The following is a 22,882-nucleotide window of genomic DNA, read 5'->3' as shown; positions in this document are numbered from 1 at the left end:
GAGTATGCCCAGTTGGATTCCAAAGATTTATTTACAGAAGCAAAAGGAAGACCCTAGTTTTCAAGTCTGTCAGGAAAATAATCCATATTGTTTTCCAGTTAGCTCACACCCATGGAAATAGAATCAGAGAATTTGGACGATGGAACTTTCCTGACCAACTTATTTTCAGGAAACCAAATGTCTCAGACATAGAATTTAAACAGGGTAGGAGGGGAGGAGGAGAGCTGGACTAGACCTTAAGAGGTACAGACTCCTAAATGACAGAACCTGATCCTTGAGTGCATCTGGGGATGAGGGTGAGTGGAGGGTGCAAGTTTTACTGCATTCTGAGGGAAGCCTTTCAAATTATCCAACCTTCCCCTTGCCTTTTTTTTTTTTTTTTGCTTCTTTTCTTAACTTTCCTTAACTTTCCTACTGGCCACGACAACCTTATCATTTTTAACCATTAGTATGGAGCAAAAAGAATTGACGCAGGAGTGGCGCGGATGGGTCCATGGCCTGCCCTTAGGAGAGCTGGTGGTATGGCAGGAGCCTGGAATAGTGACGTGGATGGCCGGGGAGGCAGGGACAGGGCAGATGAGACAGCTGCTGCAGCGGCCAGAGGAGAGGAGAGGAAAGCCGGTGCCAGGGGCTTGATCATATCTTTCTGGAATGCAAGTTTTGCCTATGGAGGGAGGGGAAAAAAAGGAAGTGGGGGGGCAGCATTAAGGAATAAGAGAATGTTGCTATAAAATGACAGCAATATTGACACAAATAGATTTTCCCAAGTAATATGTTAATAGCAGAAAGCTTCTTCAAGCTGTTAAAATCCTAACTCCAGACTCAGAACTCAAGAAACAAGGATGTTTCATATGCTTGGCAGTACGTCTCCTGGCATAACTTAACTTTAATTTGCTTCCACTTCACCCCTTTTTGGCGGTCTTTGCCTCTGGGCACTAGAGCATGGGAAAGTCTCCTCTGAGTAGCAGGAGATACTCAAATACTCAATCTATTTTACGGTGCTACTTAGCAAGAAAAATAAAGCACTATCATTCCACACAGAAGATTCTTTGCTTAGACTTCAGAGCTCAATTCAAACTCCCAGGAGTCTTCTTGACCCTTAATACAACTCACTGAAACTTTCTACAATATCTGAGTGACATTCTATTCAACTACCTAAGTAAAGAGTTTCAACACATGGGAATTTTATTGGCATTAAAAAATGTGATCTATGACATTGGGGAGCAGAAGAGATATATGATAGGGAAGTCAGTTTAAAGGTATTTCAATTTAGAAGAAAATGCATACTCCTTAAAATTGGGTACAAATAGAAATTAAGTTCAAACTATTTTAATAGTTTATTAAGTGAATATTTGAGTTGAAAGAGACCTTAGAGATGTATAAGACTCACTCAAACCCTAATTAATGTAGCTGTCTGGTAAAACCTGTATTTTCATGCATCACTTAGCTCAATGTAGTGTACACCTGTATACATTATCAGAAAGAGGGCAGATTTGTAGACAACAGACCTATTGCCACCAAATGGGCAAATCACCTCTAGGGAGCCCTTGGGAGGATGGGAAATCCATCTACCTGTATATTTATATGGCACCTACTTTTTGGGAGTCTTAGGCACTTTTGCAAAATAACTGAGAACCTAACATCTTGAGAGGAGGTTAGAAAAGCTGACTATCCATACGCATGGTAGAAACCGACTGTGAGAGACACTCAAACACCCACCTCATCACACACACAATAAGGTGAAGAGCCAGAAAGGGAGGCAAGGGGAGATAATAACAATGATAACGATAATGCTAAAAAAAAAAAAGGTGGATTTCTGTTAGAGTTCACAGTGATTCCATTAGGTTTAACAAACTCTAGGGCTCCCAAGGCATCACTTGCCCTAGCTCTGTTGACATTATTTCTCCTGTTTGTATGCTAATGAGTGGTATTGCTCCAGGTGCTGGAAGAGGTTGGGGTGAAGGGCAGGGACAAGTGTGCTTGGAGAATTCTGTCTGCACCAGCCCCACAGGTTTTAGGTTTCCTCACCCTGGTCAAAGCTTCTCTCCAGAAGATCAGGAACTGAGCAATCACACCCTCACGTGACAGCTTTTCTAGCTCTTTGGTTTTAAAGTGAGGACTGAACTGGCCATATGTGATCTCTATGACGCCACCGTATCCATCCCCATCCCACTCAACTCCCCCAGCCACGGCTGCAGAGCATGGTGATATGCAGCTGGTAATACTCACGGCTAGAATACTTGGGCTTCGCTGGAGTTTGTTGTAAGGGCTATACTTCGGTTTCATGGGCTTCCCTGCTACTCTGTCCTTGTGCCTTCTGCTAGAAATGTGCTGAAAGGAAATTCAGATAGATGCATTAGTCATTCTCTTAGTTTCTTTCTCAGTGACAGATGAGCACTCACATCCAGTTCTTCTAGGGAGGCTTGGGTGAAGTCACCCCCCAAAAAATCTGAAAATTCAGAATTTTCTCTCACACCACAATTATCAGTCGGGAGCATGCTGGACAGAGAACTAAGACTCAAGACATGCCTTAGAAAATGCAGAGGTAAGTAGAGGCCAAATACAATACAAACTGAGGCCAAACAGAGAGTTTGAATGGACCTTGGAGGACATGATTCAGTCCAAACCCCTTATTTTACAGATAAGGAAACCACGACCCAGAGAAAGGAGTGACTTGCTCATGCAGACAGAGTCATATTCAGGGTACTTCACCTGCTTAAGTTGAATTTCCGAATTCACATGAACATCACAGATTTCACAATGAAACGTTTTGTTCTGCAATCCTGAACCCTTGTTGCCATTCTGAATCTTTAACCTGGATCCCGGTCTTGGATAGGACTTAATTGGACCAGCCCCATTGCGAGCTTCGACCATTGTCTTGTGTTTGGATCCTAAAGGGCAACGAAATGTACATGTGTTACCATTTTTTAATAAGCACAGTGAAGCTGACCTTAAATTTATTTTCAGGTTATAAAATTCCCCATCTTAAATGACATTAACTAGAGCAGCCTGATCAATGAGCTGCCTCTGCTCTATTGTCACATTTTTCCTAAAAGAGCTGACTCCTTTACACCAGAAAGCCGAAATGTTTCTAACATCTAAGCAATGACAGACAATCAGGAGCTTCAGCAGAAAAAAATGTTTGCACTTGTCATAAGCATAATTTAAATTCAAGAGACAGATGCTAACCTGTGTTATGGGCCTCTAGCTGTGACAGAGAGTTCACAGCCACTTTGCATAGAGAACAGTAAAGTAATTTTTTGGCTTTTTCCTCTTCTGATTCAGAAACGGCACTGGGAGCTCCATTTGTGCTCTTGGAGGGCGAGGTCACTGCTCCCAGGGGCAAAGGGGTTGTAGCTCCAGGTTTGGGTAGAAATAAACCTCCATCAGTGCTCGAAGGTTGAATTGAACTATTGGCTTTCAACTTCCCTTTATCTTCTACTAAAAGAAATGCAGATTTGTGTCATTACAGTCACAGAAGAAAATGCAAATGTACTTGAATCACATCCAAGGAATTTAAAATGGAATTTTAAAAAATTGTTTGTATTTAACCACTGAATTTTGGTTCATGTAACTTTAATGGGACTGAAAATAAACTATCTCGTATTTTAAAATAAAAGCTCCATGTCATCAAGTTCTAAATTAATACAGATTAAGATCAAGGGTTTTTTTTTTTTTTTGGTGGGGAGGGGTGGTGGTGATTAATGACCTTGTTCTTCCACTCGCATGAGGCTGTGGTAACAACTTTCTGTCTGATACCACAGAGCTATAAGCTCTACTCCAGTGTGTTCCTAACTAGAAATGAAAACCATTGTCAGCCCAACCCAATTCTCTTCTCAGGGCTTCAGAATCTGTCTCATTATATGACCTGATAATAACATGAAACTGGTCATTAGGCAATGTTAGCTTCATTTGACTACTTAAGTTTTAATTAACACATGAATATAAAGTTAAAACCTCAATTTTGATACTACGTTAAAAATCCAATTTTGGGGGATTTGGAGGAAGGAGCAGGCATCATTAACTTTGGTTGTGATTAGTTAAATTTTTACTGCTATCTGAATGACAACAGAATTTATCTAAAAATACAAAAGGCAGGGACTCCAATTCATCCTATTTATTAATTACTGACTATCTAAATTTAAGTACCAAATAATGACATTGACCATAAGTAAAATGATGAGGATTAGCCAAACCATTCACAAACATCTTGGCATTTTGACTGTGTAACTTTTAGAAGCTCATAATCCTCAACCTACATGTGATAGCTGCATGAGAGGTCAGAGTGACTTTTACAGAATCTGCCTCCAACCAGGCTCAATTGTGATTAAAGGTGGGCTCTATTCTTTGGCTCGTTCAGTACACAAACTGGAGCCTCTGCCACCCAGCAGCAAAATACAGTCATGTGCCCACACCCAACCAAGCTGGTGCTTCTGGAAAACATCGATGGAAATGCTGATAACAGTTCATTAAGCAAAAAAGGGAGCATTAAAGTTCAAATTGCATATTTTAGCAGCAATAGCTAAATCTGATCTGAGCATTGTTGGCCTGGTAGATAAAGAGTGGTAGAGTAAGTAGGGTAACAAAGGTGACTTTCAGCAGGGTGTATATTTGTGAAGGCTCTACAACGTGGCAAACCTAGAGTTGAGACAGTGGGAGAGAAGATTTGAACTAAAATCTAAAGGAACACTGAATGGATAGAAGCCTGAGATTTTTCCCTCAAACTGGCTCCCACAACCTGATTATCAATCAGTGAAAGGGAACAAGCAATTCCCTTCACACATGTGCATTCGTTCTTTTGGGATGCCTTTTGGTACCCAGGAAAAGGTTAAAGGACCCAGGTGTAAAAAGATAGTATAACTAGAAATGAAAACCATAGTATACCTTTTGTAGACAATAGTATCTGTATCCATTAGTCCATCCTAACCTACATGGTAAGATAAGGCAGATCTGTTGGACTCCAAACCTCTTGAGGTCTGATTCTCTATTTTCTACAAGTTTCCCCTTTCAACCTTATGGAATTAACAAAGTAGGAATTGTATTCAGTGATATAGTAACCTTCCCATTTGTAATTAGGGAACTGGGGTTCTCCATTCTTAAGTATTAACGCTGCTGCCTACTGAATCATATTTTTTTTCCTGTCCTGATTCCTGTCCCTTTCTCCACCCATCCCCAACAGATGGCTCAGACTTGCTTCTGTCCCAGTCTCTTTTGTTCTACCTTCCTCTTCTCTTAGTGCTACTTGTGGACTCTGCTTGACATGGATGGCTCTCCTTTCAATATGTAGTTAATGGGAAAAGGAAATTTGCTGTAGATTTCCCCCCCCCCACAATTTAACAAATATTCATTTGCATTCCCATCAAGTGCAAGGTGCCTTGTTCTGTGGGTCAAGGATACCTGTTGTGTGACCGGACTTGAACATGTCACAACCTTACTGTCCTTTAAGTTGTTTTTCACTGTAAGCTGAGGAGATGAACTAAATTATTTCAAAAGTCTTTTCAATCTCTAAAATTCTACAATTATCTATAGTTCCTATGGTTTTCTGAAAACTACCCGGCCCTATACCTCCAGTCCCTAATCTTCCTTCCCCTCCCTTTCCCTTTTGCCTTTGGAACCCTGTTTCCACTATCAACAAACTCCTCTTCATCACTGGATCCTCTCACACTCTGTGCATTTCCTAAATTCACTAAAACCTAAATTTCCCTGGTCACTCAACATCTTTGTCAGTCCTCTCTGATGCTAAATGTTCATTTTTTCTTCTCATAAGAGTCAGCTCACTATTCGACATCTTTTGTTATGGCACCGTCACTCAATAGCTTGTCTTCCTTTGAAATTCATACACCCAGCTCCAAATTCTTGTCACTGTCATGTACCAAGTTTTCTTACTAACTTCAGCACCTGGTTGTCTTCTCTATCCTTTCCCCTGACATCATCTTTGAAAACGTCCATATCTACAGTGATTATTCCTTTGCTCTTTTCTCTCTTTATACTCTTTGCCTTGGCTATCCTATCCATTCCCAAGATTTCAATAAGCAAGACTATGCACAAGACTCAAATGTCTATTTCCATTTCTATCCTCTTTCCAGAGCTCTAGGCCCTTGGCTATTGGATATCTCTACCTGGATGTCTGGCTGCATCCTCAAACTCAATATTCTAAACTCATCTTCTTCCCCCAAACCTCTACCTCCTTTTAACATCTCTATTTCTATTAACTGCCCTACTATCTTCCATGTCAACCAGGTCTGAAACCTCCCCATTACCTCTGATTCTTCCATCTCCCTATGGTGTCAGAGTCTGTTGATTTTACCTCCACAATCTCCATTCCTTACTTTCTATGCCATCCCTGCAACCGTCCTACTTCAGGTCCTCATTACTTCTACTCTTCCATGGGGTCTACCTCACTTCATTCTATCCCCTCTCCAATCCATCAGTGACACTATTTCTAAGACAATCTTCCTCATGCAATGTTGTGATCATGTCACTCTTATGCTTAAAGCCTTCAGTGTTCATTGCCCGGAGTCTAAAAGAATGGAGGGAAGGTTTTAGATAGTAGTGAGAAAGTGAAATGAGGTATGGATATCTCATCAGTTAAGTAGATTTTTATCATGTCAAAATCTATCAAGTGCCTACTATGTGTCAAGAACTGTTCTAAGTGCTGAGGATACAAAAAGAGGCAAAAAGACAAGTCTCTGCTCTTAGGGAGCTTACCATCCAACAGAGGAGACAAAATGCAAACAAATATATACAAAGCAAGCTATATACAGGGTTAATAAGGAATAATTAAGAGATGGAAGGTACTAGAATTGAGAGAAGTTGGGGAGGGCTTCCAGTAAAAGATGGAATTTTAGTTGGGACTTAAAGGAAGCCAGGAAGGCCATAGTCAAAATGGAAGAGAGAGATCATTTCAGGCATGGGAACAGCCAGAGAAAATGCCCAGAGCCAGAAGAAATGGAGTGTCTTGTTCATGGAATAGCCAGGAATCCAGTGTCATGGGACTGAAGAGTATGTGTTGGGGAGTAAGATTTAAGAAAACTGGAAAGGTAGGAGGGGGCTAGGTTATGAAGACCCTTGAACACCAAACAAAACATTTTCTATTTGCTCCTGGAGGCAATAGAAGACCACTGGGATTTATTTAGTGGGGGATGGGGTGGTATGTGTGAAATGATCAGACCCATGCTTTAGGAGAATCACTTGAGGGTTTTTTTGTTTTTGTTTTTTTTGTTGTTTTTTTTTAACTGCTGATTCAGGTCAGCAGCCTCTGTGCAACTCACAGTCTTCCAGACTTTTCTGTAGGCTAAAGCACTGATGAGTTCAGTGCTTGTCAAAGGTCACATGGTCAGTACATGTCAGATACAGACCACGAAGCCAGTTCTTCCTGGCTCTAAGGCTAGACCTCTGTCTCCTGTGCAGTGTTTGTCTAAATTCAGATGACTAAGGTGAAATAAGAATTTATATATGACAATAATAGCAGCTACAGATTAGGAAGAAGAATAACTGTACTGGTAATTCATAGGAATCAATAACCAAAAAAGAGAAAAAGAACAATAAAACCCATGCCCTTGGAAGACTATATATAAATGCACAAAGTATACCTAGCAAACAAGGTGAATTAGAGATCCTAATGAGCTTATAATATCGTTGGCGAAATAGGGTGGGGCTCATGACCGGAATTTGGCTCCGGAAATGTATAATTTACCTCAATTAGAAAGGAAAATTCTAATTTTATACTAAAAATGTTGACAATAAAACAGAAAATTTAATTTAAAAAATCTATAGCAATGGTGACAAAAGACTCTAAAATATAATAATTCAAGGAAATCCAAAATGCTGAAGGAAAAAACCTAAAAAAAAAGCCTATTGGAGAACATTTGAGTGAGAATCAAAAGAGGTAGAAACTAAAGTGATTTCTCCCTCCTTTTCCACCCCCACCACACAGATGTGTGTACACATATACAGACCACCTAGAAAAGGAAAACCTAGATGAGTTTATGAAACATGATGCAAGCACAACACGAAAAGATGATATTGTAATGTTGAGAGATTATAAATATCTTGGACTCTTTCCTCTTCCCAAAGCAGAAAGCTTAAAAAATCTGATTTGCCTCCATGAAAATTTTAGACTTCCAAAGGCAAAAGAAACATCAAGAAGGACTGCAAGTCACAACCCATTTCTGATCTATAAGGAGGATTTTGTCGTTGAAGTAGAAATGGTAAGAACCAGACTTGGTCTGTGTGTGGGAGGGAGGGGGGGAAGGAGGGGAAGGGACCAGGGACTTAAGTGACCACTTCATCTCTGAGTTTGTTTTAGAGAAGGAGGGAGGGTGCCTAGTTTGGGGGATTTGAAAGGTTTCAGAGAAAGTATGAATACAGTCCAATGGCCTCATAATTCAAAAGGCAAGTTCTCAAGAATGAAGTTCTGAAAACATAAGCCAAAATAACTATGATAAGGATGAAAAGGAGAAGCAATTAAAAAGCCCCAGGGGGGATGCACAGGAAACTCACTGACAAACACAGAAGTGGCAGTTGTGATATGTGGAAAGGATGCTCGATTTGGAGTCAAGAAGGCCAGAGTTCAAATCCTGGTTCTGCTACTGGTATGACTTTGGAATCAATCAACAACTATTTATTAGGCTCTTTTTATATGTGCTAGATGCTGGGGACCACGAAGACAAAAAGAAAGAGTGCCTGAAGGAGCTTACATTCTATCAGGGGAGATAACATAGAATAATAAAAACAGTAACTAACATTTATATAGTGCTTCATATATATAGGGTGTTCCAAAAGTCTTAGTAAACTGCATTATTGGTATTATCTCAATTGCTATTGTCACACATAAACATCTTCACAATGTAAACAACATAAATGTATAAATAAGAGATGACTGGGGGAAAGGTCCTGGCAGCTATGGGGATCAGGAAAGGCTTGATGTCGCTTGAGTTGAGCTGTGGAGGAAGTCGGAGATTCTAAGAAATGGAGGTAAGGAGGGAGGGCATCACAGATCTGGGAGCCAGGCCCAGGGATAGCTGAAGTTTGGGTAAACTGTAGCTCCCTGCCTTGACACCGGCTCTTCAGATTGGTGAGCGCCTAACATGGATCATTCTACATTTTAGTCCAGACCGGATGACATATTTTTGTCTAGCTTCATTCCTTCTGGGAGAATTTTGATGATTTTTCTTTGAAAGAACTTTTGTGTTTCTTCATTATCTTACAAAGAGGTCAAACTACTGGATAATATTAGTTACTCTTCATCTTTGGAATTAAGTACAGAGACACATTGGCCACATGTGATATTGTGGCTCACTTAGACACATACTTTGTAGTACTTTCATGTCATTTCTATGTAATTATAAGTATTTGCTTAATGTTTAAATAACCTAGAATGCAATTTAATGCAATTAAGGACTTATTAAGGGCCTATCATATGCAAGGCACTGGGCTGAAATGAAAATGAATTAAAATTTAAAAATGAAATAAAAATAAAAATGATAAAAATAGAATAGTTTCTGCTCTAAAGGAGCTTACACACCCAATTTTAACATTTTTTCCCCCAGTTGAACGCAAATTATTTTCTATTTTTGTTGTCTTACAATCACAGCATTGCTGAGGTAGATTCTAAGTTTGGAAATTTGCTGATGAATCTCGGCTAATTTGGGAGAGCTACTTTTTTTTAAACAACAATTGACCAACAAAAACTAGAGACTAGAGTTTTCTTGTATGTCACCTTGCTTACTGAATCACTCTGAATGTTTGAGTTTTGAATGATTTTTTTTCTAAAGGCATAATAAACCTTTATACTCCTTTCCAGCTCTATCTGTTGTATTATTTCTGATCTCAACTGCTTATAATCCATGTAAAAATCCGTTGTCTTACTTCTCTTTTCTCGCTGACATTTGCAACAACTCTTTATTTGATTGTATTTCAAAATTTAATTAAGACACAGTTTACTTGAGTTTCTTTTAATAAAGATGCTTGTCATCAGGATCTTCTGGTTAATACATATTCCATTTTCCCCTCAAGTATTCTCTGACCTACTTTTAATTAGCAGGCCCTTTTGCATGCCTTAATCATTTCCTGATTGTTAGAACACCTGTATTTTATGTTTTGTCTTGTAGGCTTTGTTAGACAAAATTTGCTTAGCCACCTCAGAATTGCCCTTAATTTCACCTTCTTCCTCATTTACAAGGTAAAGTAAGAAGGCTAATTAAAAAAAATACATCAGAACTTAGACACCCAAATAAGAGCTGTTCCTCTTCAAAAATATTCAAAGCCTTCTATTTTATTGACGCTATCATTGCTCAAAACATTTTGGGAACTGCCTTCAGAACCAGACTGGGGTCATGTGTTTGGGTGAGTGTGCATACCCATGCATATGAAAATGGTTCTCATTACTTTAGGGCTGCCCTTCACACCTAAATCAGAGGGGGGCATCACAATACAACATCTCACCTTACTTGGCTCTGCATGACTCTAAGCCATCCTTAAATCTTTGTGCCCAGTGAAGATATTCAAAGAAATCTGTTGCATCTTCCAAAGACAGTTTTTAGAGAACTATTCATACTATTAATTGAATCCTATCCATCTTCATCTAGACCTTCCATTGTAATACTTTCAGATAAACTACCCTCTGTTTCCACTGTAAAGTGCTCAATCATCAAACGATTCCTCGGGTGCTTGCCAGAGCAAATTTAAGACCCTCCAATGTTTGTGGTTCCAGTGCATACTTCCACCCACCAGATTTGCCCTTGAATTGGACTGCATTCAACGAACTGTGTCTTTTCAGTCCAGGACTGACATTTTCAAAAAGAATTCCCATCAATTCTGAAGGGCACATAACTCCAGAGAAAAGGTGCCTTTGTTCTTGGAGGCTTGTGATTTTTTTGTTCTTCTAAAGCCACTACACTAAATTAGCTTAATGTCTACAATAAAAATAAATCCACTTCTTTTATGGACTGGTTATGTCAGCTGGTGCTAAAGATCCCAAGGTCACGAGTTCAAGCCCCACAGGGCTCATAGAGACTAAACCACCTGTTCATTAGTCACAGGCTGCCTATACCCTTGGCTCTAACAAGCGAGTGGTTACAAGAAAGAATGTGGATGACTCATGCTGATGGAAAGTCTCCTGAAAAGCACTCATCTTATGGGTAACAGGTGAATAGTGTCTTCAAGTAACATACTCATAATGACACTTTGCTCCCTCTCTAGGCCAGTTTGTAGTTATTCTACATTTGAGATATTTGTACTTAATAATCCAAAGGAAGGCCGATAGACTTGAAACTATCTATGGCAGAGCATGGGGGTCATTTGTCTTTTTTTGGATCATTTGTGAACTTGTCAGAAGTTATGGTCCAGATTTCTTTATTGACATTTTGGGAGGAAAACTTTTATTTTAGATATTTTACAATTTGGTCTCTTCCTAACTAAATTTCTCCTCTCTTTGACATGGAGATAGCCTTGTTTTTGTTTTTTGTTTTTTGAAAGCCATGATGGTCAACATGGGCCTACCAATCTGGGAAAGCTTTGAATAGAAGCCATGTGGGTGGGCTGTATGTCTGTTGTTGGAGCAATTTTTGTATATATGTGTGGGGGCACACCAGGTGTCTAACTTATAGTGAGACTGTTAGCTGTGTTGGGGAAGGAGCACATGCAGTGATCACAGATATCTGAGGTACTAAAGAGGGCACAGCTTTGTTTTACTTGTAGATTTTTAAGCACTCTCTTGAAGAGAAGTCAAGCCAAAGGAGAAGGATCTGATGAGAAGGTGAAACACTTGGGTGAGGGGAGATTAGAAAGATAAAGAGAACTCAAGCTTCTACTCAAAGTAAAAGGAAGAAAAAGACTAGAGGGGGAGGAGGAGGTAGTTGATAAAGTAAGGTAAGACAAGGTCTGACCATTAAGTGATCTCAACAAGTAAATAAGCATCTAGTAAATGGTTTCTATGAGCCTGTTACTGTGCTAAGCACCGGGAATATAAATGCAAGCAGAAAGAAAGACAGTTTAGTCCTCAATGGCTTTACATAAAAGGAAGGAGTGGGGTTGGGGTGGGTGTCCTAGAATGAGGGTATGTTAGAGAAAATCTGGAGAGGAATGAAGACAGGGCTGGCTTGGGCCAGGATCCTTAAAATGGAGGTTCCAGGAGGAATCAGAGGGAGAGACCTCAGGGAAAGAGGGTACTTCCAATGTGTGAAGTCTAGGATGGGAGAGAGGCAGCCTGGAGAGGAATGAATGATGTTTCACTAGTACTACTTTGAGAACAAAACTATCAAGGCAAGACAAAGGAAGCTGGGAATTAGCTGTCCAGTTGCTAGTGAGCTAAGAAGAATGATAACTTGAGAAGACCCTGGAGTTGAAGGCTCCCACAAAGAGTTTGCCAAAGTCGTTCTCCCGGGGAGCTACTGGAAGTATCCTTCCTAGAAAGGAAGGTTGAGAGTTTTAAAGAAAGATTCTTCACTGTCCAGGTTATCAGGGACAATGACATGTCTCTCTCTCTCCCTTTTAAAGGGTTTCAATGCCAAAACAAAGAAGAAAAAGAATGGGACATGGAGAAGAAATGGAAGAAGCAGGTGCTTGTCTCCTAAGGAATAATGCTGTGGACACACAGGTACTATCAAGAGTAAGATCATTCAGTAAGGGTCCAAGGAAGAAGAGATGAATTGTGGTGGCTTATGGTTCTCTGTGGTAGGATGATGAGGTAGCCATTTTTTGATCTGATGGGAAGGAAGGAAAGATCTGCTGTTTTCCCAGAGGGTATTCCCAGTGTGTGGCAGAGAACACTCTCAACTCATCAAACCAGTTGACTATTGCCCACTTCTAATGATTCATGTGGGCATGGACACTATCAAAAGCAATCTTGAAACCACTTCTGAAGGTTACAAAATCTCATACCAAAAAACCCAAATACTTTAGGTGAAGAAGTGGTGTGTTCATTACCGCTGCCAAATGAAGACAAGGGATTCTCAAGAGAAAGGCAGAGAAGTGAGGAGCTGCTTGAAAATGGGATATTCAAGAATGAGATTTAGGGTTTTGGACTCTAGCTTAAAATACAACAATAAGAAGCTTCTGTCCAGGTATGAAGTAAATCGAAAAGTTTTTAAATGTTTTTTCCTGGAGCCTTGTAATTCTAATTCAGAGGGCTTAGCAAGTGAAAATGAAGGAGCATTTAGAAAAGTGACTCTATATGTATATCCACTAGAGTAGCTTTGTTGTCATTCGGTCATTCAGTTGTGTCCAAATCTTCATGACCACATTGTGGACCATTTCTTGGCAAAAAGACTGGAGTAGTTACATATACCAAAGAAGATGCTCAGAAATCTAGGAGAGAAAATCCAAAAGAAGCCAGCAACAAAACCCATGGTGTTAGATTATACGCAATTGCAAAAACAAACAACACACACACACACACACACACACACACACACACACACAGACACACTGGCAAAATTAACTTGAGGTCCTAAAGCTAGGAAGCAAATTTGACCTTTTGGGGTATCACTGACATTTGATAGATGATACCTAAGATTGCAACATGGCTCTGTAGGTTTTACCTTACTCATAAGAAACAAGATAACTAAAAAGGTGGATGTAATAGCATTGTCTCTTAAGAAAATATATTCATTAACTATATTCATATAAACCAAAGATGGGGGAGCAGAATCGAAATGAGTGAATATCAATAGAGGCAAGACCAGTAGTGATAAATGCATGAGGATATACTGCAAGCACATAGAAAGAAAGGAGGAGTTCAGGAAATAGATCACAAGCCTGCCATGGAGGTTTGATAAGAGAAGTAATGGAGAACTTCAATTATTTGACAATCTGTTGGAGTTTTCTCCTTCTGCTTATAACAGAGTAGCTAATAGTCTCTTAAGCTCTTCTTAATGAAAATTTATATGACACACCATAAAGAAAAACATTTTTGAAAGACTTTAGGATTCTGGCCGATGCAAAGGTAACCCCTGAGTCCAACTGAGCGTGGTGATGGATACTTGTAAACACAGCTCCTAGGAGGCTGAGATTGGAAGTTCTGAGCTTTAGCTGAGCTAAGCTGATGTAGTGTTTGCAATAAGTTTGGCATTAACGCGGTGCAGGGTTGGGGTGGTTAAGGCAGCATCCTAGGTTACCTGAGGAGGACCATACCAGCTCAGCTGGGAAATGGAGCAGTTTAAAACTCCTTCGTTGACCAGAATGAGACCCAGGTCTGTCAGTAACACATTCACTTCCAGCCTAAGCAAGGTAGGGAGCATTCCTCTTAACATAATAATAATAAAAAAGGATACCTAAGTCCAGATAACTGGAGATAAAACAAGCCACTCACCACCTCCTGATAGATGCTAAAATTCAGAATGAGGCTTATATTTTTGGACTTGGCTAATGTGGGAATGTGTTTTGCTGGACTAGGAATATTTAACAGGAAGGTTTTATTTTTCTATTTTTCTTTTCGTTGTTGCTGTTCAACTGGAGAGGCAATATGAAGAAGAGAAAATAAATGGTTGTAAAGATAAGTAAAAAAAAGAAACAATGAAAAAATACTGAAATAAAATTATCAAATTTAAAGAAAAAAACACACACTCAAAGACCCCAGGTTAAAACCCCTGATTTGAGAGTTATTCAACAAACACAAAAATATTAGTGATTTTTCCCCTCCCAACAAAAGCTGGATCACCATTTATGTTGGAAATGGGGTTCTTGTCCCTATAGGAGTCAGAGCAGATGACTTCTGAGATCACTTCCATTACTGTGATCAAAAAAAGTATTTTGGGTACTCCCTTGCTTTCAAGAAGGTTAATATCTAAATTAAAGTTTTCCAAACTAATCTGGTCACCAAACATTTCTGGACTTGAAATATAATTTGATGAAGCCCAGAAATGTTTGTCTAGAGTAACCCAAGGACATGAAAAATCTATGCAATAATGAAGATTTGGGGAATTTGGGAGTCAAAATGGAGGAAATTAGCTGTATTTCATACTAAAAGAATTTCTAGGTGAAGCAAAACTTGCTAATAAACTAAGAAAGTTTGTTCTCCAACTATGTTTCAAGAATGAAATATTTTAGAAAATTCATGGAAAGCAACTGACAATAGAAAGCTTCTAAAATGTTCAAGTCAGGAATTACACTTAGATACCATCTTATCTTAGGTCATATTTTTTAGACTGATTTTCCAGTTGTGTTCCTGGGGCCCCAAGGTCACAGACAGCCCTCATAAATTAAAATTTAATGATAAAACTTCCCTTGGATTCAATGACTTTGTGTTGGATATTGTATTTTGAAAAATAAAGACCTCCAGGGATTAATAATGAGGCAGTAGGTGGCACAGTGGATAGAGTACTGGGTCTGGAGTCAGGAAGACTCATCTTCCTGAGTTCAAATCTGGCCTCAGACACTTACACATTGTGTGACCCTGTGTGAGTCATTTAACCCTGTTTGCCTCAGTTTCCTCATCTGTAAAATGAGCTGGAGATGGAAATGGCAAACCACATCAGCATTTTTGCCCAGAAAATCCCAAATGGAACGATGAAGAGTTGGACAAGACTAAAAACAACCAAACAACAACACAACATAAAAACAGTCGGAGAATGAAGCTACTGTTTTGAAGACTTATCACTTGGAGAAGCAGTATGATGTGTTGTGAAAAAGCACAGCATTTAGAGGCAGAGGGCCTGAGGCCTGAATTCAGGTTTTGTTGCTTCCTACTTGGGTTACCTTGGGCCAACCACTCTGAACTTCAGTTTTTTAATTTGTAAAATGAAAAGTTCAACAAGATGATTACTGTGGACCAAAGAAGTCTCATCATCCTATGATTCTTATGAATTTTGTTCCGGGCAGTATCAAATATGTCTCATTTACACTAGCCACTAAATGTTCTTAAATCATCACTGAACACTAAAACCAAGCAACAAGCCTTTATTAAACACCTTCTATGTGTCAGGGACTGGGCTAAGTACTCATCCATCAAGCTAAAATCTACTTATGTTAATTGAAATAAATAAAATTCCAAGAGGATTCTGGATTGTACAAAAAAGAAAGGGAAGGAATGTTCTAAGGGGAAAGTTGCATTTATTGGAGGCAGTGTGCTATAGCAGATAAAGCACTCAGTTTAAAGTCAAAGCACTTGGGTTCAAATCCTGGATTTGTCACTTACAATATATGTGATCTTGGGTAAGTCACATAACTTCTCTGAGATTCATTTTTCTTTTTCTTTTTTCATTTGTAAAATAAGGAGATTAGACTAAATAGTTTCTTCCAAAATCCTTTTCAGTTCTACATCTATAATTTTATATGTGTATCTGAAGGCATGTGGAGTATCTAAAGTTGGTTTAACTGAGACACACTTCTAAAGGACATTTAAAAAACTTATCAAACCTTATTGTCAGGAGGCAAAAGTGGAATCCTTTTGTATGTGAGAAGAAGTATGTAATTATCAAGACTTTAACAACAGCTATCATTATTATAAAAGATATAATTTAGGCTGTGGTTTTCTAAGAGTGTCTCAACTTTAATGAAAAAAAAGTAATAGACCCACCTATTTACAGTAAGATTGTATTTCATATGTTATTGTTGTGGTTGTTGTTCAGTTGTTTCAGTCATGTCCAACTCTTCATGACCCCATTTGGAGTTTTCTTGGCAAAGATACTAGGGTGGTTTGCCATTTCCTTCTCCAGCTCATTTTATGGATGAGGAAACTGAGGCAAATAGGGTTAAGTGACTTCCCCTAGGTTACATAGCTAGTAAGTATCTGAGGCCACATTTGAACTTGGGAAAATAAGTGTTCCTGACTTCGGGCCCAATACTCTATCTACACTGTGCCACCTAGCTGCCCTAGCTGTATTTCACCTACCATTTGTTAAAAATAAGTCATTGTAAAAACAATAGGCCAATTGGTCAATATTCCCTAAAATCACAGAACCACAGTCACCAATGCTTTTTCTTACAGATATGTCTTGAATAGCAAAGGAACTCTCAGTTACTACAGAAAACTGGTCAGGAAATCAAGACTGAGATTTCAGTGGAAAAATCTTTCCTTATTCTAGCTGAGATTACTAAAGGGCTCTACTCATCAATTTTTACAATTAATTTTTCTTTTTATACTCAATATGTGCCAAAAGGAATTAAGCAATTAAGTGACTAGAGGTCATATTCTTTACTGCATCCATAAGCACCTTGTCCAACGTTCTCGTTCTCATTCCAAAACACAAAGCACTGCCATATTATTCCTTCATATTCATTAAATCAAGTTAGCCAACCTTGATAAGGGATTCAGACATATTTCTTTCCTGCTTTATTTCCCTACTTTCTGAATAATGAGAAATTAATGGGTGTCAGTCAGAGTACTTACTTCCTAACTAGTTGTGCAGCCTAGTGAGAAATGAGGATGAAAAACCCAGGAGACCCAATGCCAGTCAAAAAAAAAAACCCCAAAAAAACCCAAAACCCAAAATTGCAAGCCTGTATGTACGTAAATTGTGTGCTGCAAGAGACTGGTTAACCCTTTTCTTTACTTGACTCTCCTATATTCTTTCTACTTCTGACAGTATAAAAGACAGAACACCACTGATAAGAGATTTGAAAATTGAAATTAGTGTTCCAGAAAGAAGTTTGAAAGCTTTGCAAAAAAAGTGAGGCAGAAGCTCTGAAGATCTGCAAAATAATTTCTTTCTTGTAAAAGGAAATATTTTGAAAATTGACATCAAAATTATGCTTTAACATCTGATATTTTTTGGTGTTAGGCAGTTTGGTGCAGTAAAAGATTTAGTGGACAGAGGATCTGGGTTCATACATATGTATACCACCTGTAAGAACATTTTGCAAGTTTGTTGACCTTGTTGTTGGGTCTCAGTTTCTTCATCTGTAAAATAGGGGGTTGGATTAAATGGCCTCTGAAGTCCCTTCCAGTTCTGCATCTATGACCCTATGACCCATCATTTATGGACCAATATTTATATAGATCACTCTAGTATCTTTTCCAAGAAAACTACAAAAATGGGGTTACAAAGAGTTGGATATGACTAAAATAACTGAACAACAAAATTGTATCCCCAACACTTAGCACAATGCCTAGCTTTTAGTAAACACTTAAAAAATGCTTGTTGACTTGACAGCTCAGGGAACATACATTACAGTCTTGTTAATACCATAGAGAATAGTTGTGGCTATGCAGAAATAATAATAATAATAATAATAATAATAATAATGAAACAGGTACCCAGAAATTCACTGGACATAGCATAAAATCTGCAAAAACAGCCAGCAGCAAAATCGATAACCTCAAGTATCTTTATGCAGATGTTGAAGCATGGCAGACTAAAGAAACTACTCAAGGAGGTAAATCTGACTTCACAGAGATCCCAGGGCTCTGCAAGGGCATGTCTTATTCAAAAAGGCCAGGAAAGGTAAAAGGGAAATGGCATAGTAGAAATGATTATTTACAAGATATATTCATGTGAAGAAATTCCGGAACCCTGAAGGAAGAAACATGTTGCAGGGACCAGAGTGACAAGCAATAGCAAGAGAAACACAAGTGACCTCACCACTGTGATGTCTAAAAAGTTCTGAGACATGATTTCTGGGTAATTAATCATTTTATTAATAATGGTAGCATATTACCAATAAAATGGGTCAGTAACACTCTTGAATGCTAAAGACCAACCATGGTGGTAGGTTCACAGTTTATATATGCCCTTGGAAGAGTGGGTGTTCCTGAGGGTGGCAATCAACTCTGATTGGTTTAACAATTAATGAGAGAGAATGAAAATTACAATGAGAGGGAGACCTATTTTAATGAGGGGCTGGGGGAATGCGACTTCCACTATGTCATTTACTAAGTTACCTCAGTCTTGGCCAATCTAATAAAAGAATTTATCCCTGCCCAAACCTGGGTGGAGCACAATGGGCTTCCCTACCTGGGTGGGGTCTGAACAAAATTGAGGAGAAAGTTAATCTTATTATCAGCAATGTCCTTCAGAAACTAAGCCTTGAAATGAGGACTCTGGCAAAAAAGGGGGAATTTTGGATCTCCCCAAATCATTACTTATTAATAATCATTTCTCTCAAAATAGATCAAAAGTTTGGGAAGCAGATCAGAGAGCTGGCACAGAGCATAGTGTTGTAGGGATGGGAATGTCAATTATCTCAACATCTGCTGGGGCTCTACTGCCTAAGGCAGAGCAGCAGTTCAGGATTCTGCAGACTGCCTTAATGATGATTTTATTTTTCAAAAGGCAGAGAATGCAAAGATGGGAACTACTGCTACCGGGCCTGACTCTGACCAAAAGCAGGAGTGGGTTTCAGCAGTAGAAATGATGGGAATCTTGGGGAGGAAGTGACTACTCCATCTTGGGATTTGTGATAGAAAAGTAGAGGTAAGTCTTGTAGTCTGGAACACCTTAGATTTCAGTAGAGATTTCAGAGGGATCAGAGAAATGTTCGGTAAGATCCAGTGGCCTAATATTTTGAAGAGGAAGTTGGCCCAAAAGGGGTGGAAAGTATATGAGAATGAAATCCTGAAGATTCAAGTAGAAATTATTCCACTAAACAGGAAAAAAGGGAGCCAAGTAGACAGTCCAAAGGGCATTTCATCAACAAACTCAGATTTTAAAAGGACTTGTAAGGAAGATGAAACTCAAGCAACTGAAAACGAATATAAAAAAGTAGTTTAGCCCAATAAGAATTGTGTTGAGATATGCTAAATCTCATAATGGGCTGAGTCTCAGAAGGAATATGAATTACAAAAGAGAGAGGAGAACATACTGGTTTGGAAACAGGATCAGAAATGGGATAAGATCAAGGTCCCTGATAGAAAGATGACTACAGGTGATTGAGATAAGAAAGAACTGCTTAACTCTTATTTTGCTTCTTTTTCTCCACTAAGGAGAATAGCCTTAGTATTAGAAAGGACAGAATTAAAACGGGGATAATCAAGGACCTAACAATCCTTTGTGAGTTCAAGTTACCAGACTTGGTATAAACTACATACTAGATGGAAAGCCCTGACACACGTTTGGTGGAGCCACTGTTGGTTATATACTATGCTCTTGTAAGACAACAACTGGGATTTAGCCAGAAATAAAGTCAAGTTCACTGGATCATCTTTTCTACATTCCATTGTTTTCCCTTTTGAAAATTAGGACATTGATACGTTGACAGTTCTGTAGCACATCTCCAATTGGATTTAGGCTTGTGTGATCATTTTAGGGTTAGAGTTAGGATTTTAGGAAGAAAAGTGATGAGCTGGAGACTCTTCAGGGATAGTGAAGGACCTTGATATCATATCATATGAACATCAGTTGAATGGACTAGGAAAAGAGAACATTTAGGGGAAACATGGCAGAAGGGTTGGCACACAGAGACTTGTTGACCTGGCCCCAGAGTATCTAGTAGAAGTGATAGACATTTCAGCTTGATATATATGAACACTTCCTAACATTTTGGAGTTGTCCCCAGACAGAATGAATTGGCTCAGAAGATAGCAGATTCTGCTTCGCCGGTGTTCTATTAAGCAAAGAGACTAACTAACCACTTGTTGAGTTTGTTATAGAATGGATTCTTGTTAAGGTATGACTAGGACTGTCTAGATTGGCCTCTAGGGTCCCTTCTAACTGTGAGAGTTTGTGGTTTTGAAATCTTTTGGCATGCCAAAAGTGGTGTTATTTTACAATCTCTGAGGTTCTAGAGTTGTACTGAAGAGGAAGGAGAGAAACTATGTATTTCAGTTGATAACCTTTTATGGCAACAATTGGCATGCCTGGTCCCTTTGTGGAACGGACGTGTTCCTGAAAAACTTGTGTGGCAAATGAACTTTTGAAATTGATTCACAATTTAAGGAAGAGGGAAAGTTTGCTAACTGAAAAAAACCCTGTAGTATGTCCTTAAGTAAAGTGAGTAATCCTTTTGTAAAACTAACAATCATGCTACTATTAAAGTTTTCTAAAATCTGTTGCATAGCCAGGAGGCTTTCAGGAGAAATGAATGAAAGATTTTGTAATATTCCAGATTGAAAGTTTTGTGCTTCTATAACTGCTTGAGGGGACTTGGGCTGACACTCAACTGAGCAAAGCACATTGATCTGCGAATACCTGAAAAGACTAACAGACCTACTGTAGCAAGAAGGAAATAGGACAGTTTGGCATGAAGGTGATACATCCAGAAGCCCCAACCAAACTAGAGGCCCACTGCCAAACTAGAGAAGTTCTAGAAGAATGTTAAACAGGAGAGTGAATTAATGAATGAATGAATGAATATGAATGAAAAAGCATTGATTAAGCACTGACTCTGTGCTAAGCACTATGCTATGTGCAAGGGTTACAAAAATAAGTGAGCAAGATATTCCTTGACTGCAAAGAACTTACATTCTAATAAGCGAAGACATCAGATTAAAAGGAGCTATAAAGGTGGAAAATAGGGAGGGGTACAGGAAGGTATGAGTCCAATGGAAGGATCTGAGTGCAGGGGCATGGCTGGAAGAGGATCAGGAAGAGGCTGGAAGGATCAGCAAGGTCCAGGGACTAGGCTAGATAAGATGACAGCCCACTGATCAGAGCCCAGGATCCCAGAGGTGGGGAATCTGAGTTCCAGTTAGTGGAGAAGGTCAGGCAGGTTGTAGATAGCATGGCTAGGAGGTAGCTAGGGAGTGAGAGCTATGAGATACTGATAAATGGAAAACAGGGAGGAGGTTTAACCTGGAAAAAGGTGGAATCATCTTTCTCTGCTTGCATTTGCATCCCCAGCACTTAGCACAGTGCCAGACAGAAAGTGCTTAACAAATCCTTGTTGACTTGACTAACTGTTGAGCCACCTTGAGCATTCTAGGATCACTTTCTACCTATACCCATTATGCATGTTGACTTATCCTCCAGGTACCCTGGAATTTTTAAGCTTTGGAGATTGTCAAGTTCCATGACTCAGAGCCATATGACATCACTGCACAGATGCTTTTTTCTTCTTTTGCATCAAACTTTGCTTCTTTTGGGTCAGGTAGGCAGTGCCCTACAATGGAGAGTTGTACTGGGAGTCACAGGCCCTGAGCTCCAAGCCTTCCTACCCATATGACCTTGTCACTTACTACCTGTACAGCCTTGGGAAAATCACTTAACCCGGCTGGGTCCATTTACTTATCTATAACGTGAGAGGGTTGAATTAGATAACCTCGAAGGTTACTATGTTGGATACTACGCATGATCTGATTCTATGATTCAACTCCTTGACATTTTTTTTTTTGAGGAAAGGAAAGGGGATGAGGTAGAGAAGGAGAAAGAAGATAATATTTAAATTTTTTTTTCTTCTTTTGGTTTCTTCTAGAAGTATTTCTTCCATCCTATCTGAAGACCCTTCATCTTCTATGAGTTGGAAAATAATAAAGATATTACTTAAGTATTATCACCATCTCCCCTTGCACAGGAGCCTAGCATCTGTTTATAGCATCAGTGATGAAAGGCCACTTCAGGGAGGAAGCCCAACAAAGAACGTAACCTATCATTTGCCACAATTTCCTTCAGGATTCAAACTTCCTGTGTTCCAAGATGAATAGGCTTTGGTGTACCCTAGAAACTACTTATCTTGGTGAGTGTTCACACTACTCTTGAGAATCAAATACATTCCTACTTAGCTTCACTCTCCTCAAACTATTAACCTGCTAACAATCTGAACTACTAGAAATTAGCAAAAACTCAACCACTCCTCTGGGACACAAAACAGCATCTTAAAAAAGTCTCACACCCATCCTAGACACTCAACCCACTCAACCACAGAGCAGGAAGATGACTGGGCTTACCTATTCTAGCCTGTTCTATGTCTGCTTGTTTGATCACTTTTGGTCCCCAACAAAACAACTTCATCTGCTATAAAGCTTTTACACTTTACTATTAATTTTAAATATTCCTTCTCCCCCAGGGGT

General features: G+C 39.2%; 1 protein-coding gene across 4 annotated transcripts in view; it reads right to left on the bottom strand.

Moving 5' to 3' along the window:
- Window positions 1-353: 353 nt before the first annotated feature.
- Window positions 354-22,882, bottom strand: part of ZNF385B (zinc finger protein 385B) — a 491,057-nt gene continuing 468,528 nt past the window's right edge. For all 4 annotated transcript variants that reach the window (XM_027866018.1, XM_027866019.1, XM_027866020.1 and 1 more), the window contains 4 exons: window positions 3,190-3,438; window positions 2,713-2,891; window positions 2,230-2,331; window positions 354-664 (listed from right to left, as the gene is read on the bottom strand). In XM_027866018.1, the coding sequence (XP_027721819.1) occupies window positions 446-664; window positions 2,230-2,331; window positions 2,713-2,891; window positions 3,190-3,438 (749 nt within the window). In that variant the 3' untranslated portion in view covers window positions 354-445. The remainder of the gene's footprint in view (window positions 665-2,229; window positions 2,332-2,712; window positions 2,892-3,189; window positions 3,439-22,882) is intronic.

The sequence above is a fragment of the Vombatus ursinus genome, unplaced genomic scaffold, assembly GCF_900497805.2.
Source record: "Vombatus ursinus unplaced genomic scaffold, bare-nosed wombat genome assembly UNPS02014779.1, whole genome shotgun sequence".
NCBI classification, from domain to species: domain Eukaryota; kingdom Metazoa; phylum Chordata; class Mammalia; order Diprotodontia; family Vombatidae; genus Vombatus; species Vombatus ursinus.
The sequence above is the reverse complement of the archived record's forward strand: the minus strand, read 5'-3'. Positions and strand labels throughout refer to the sequence as shown.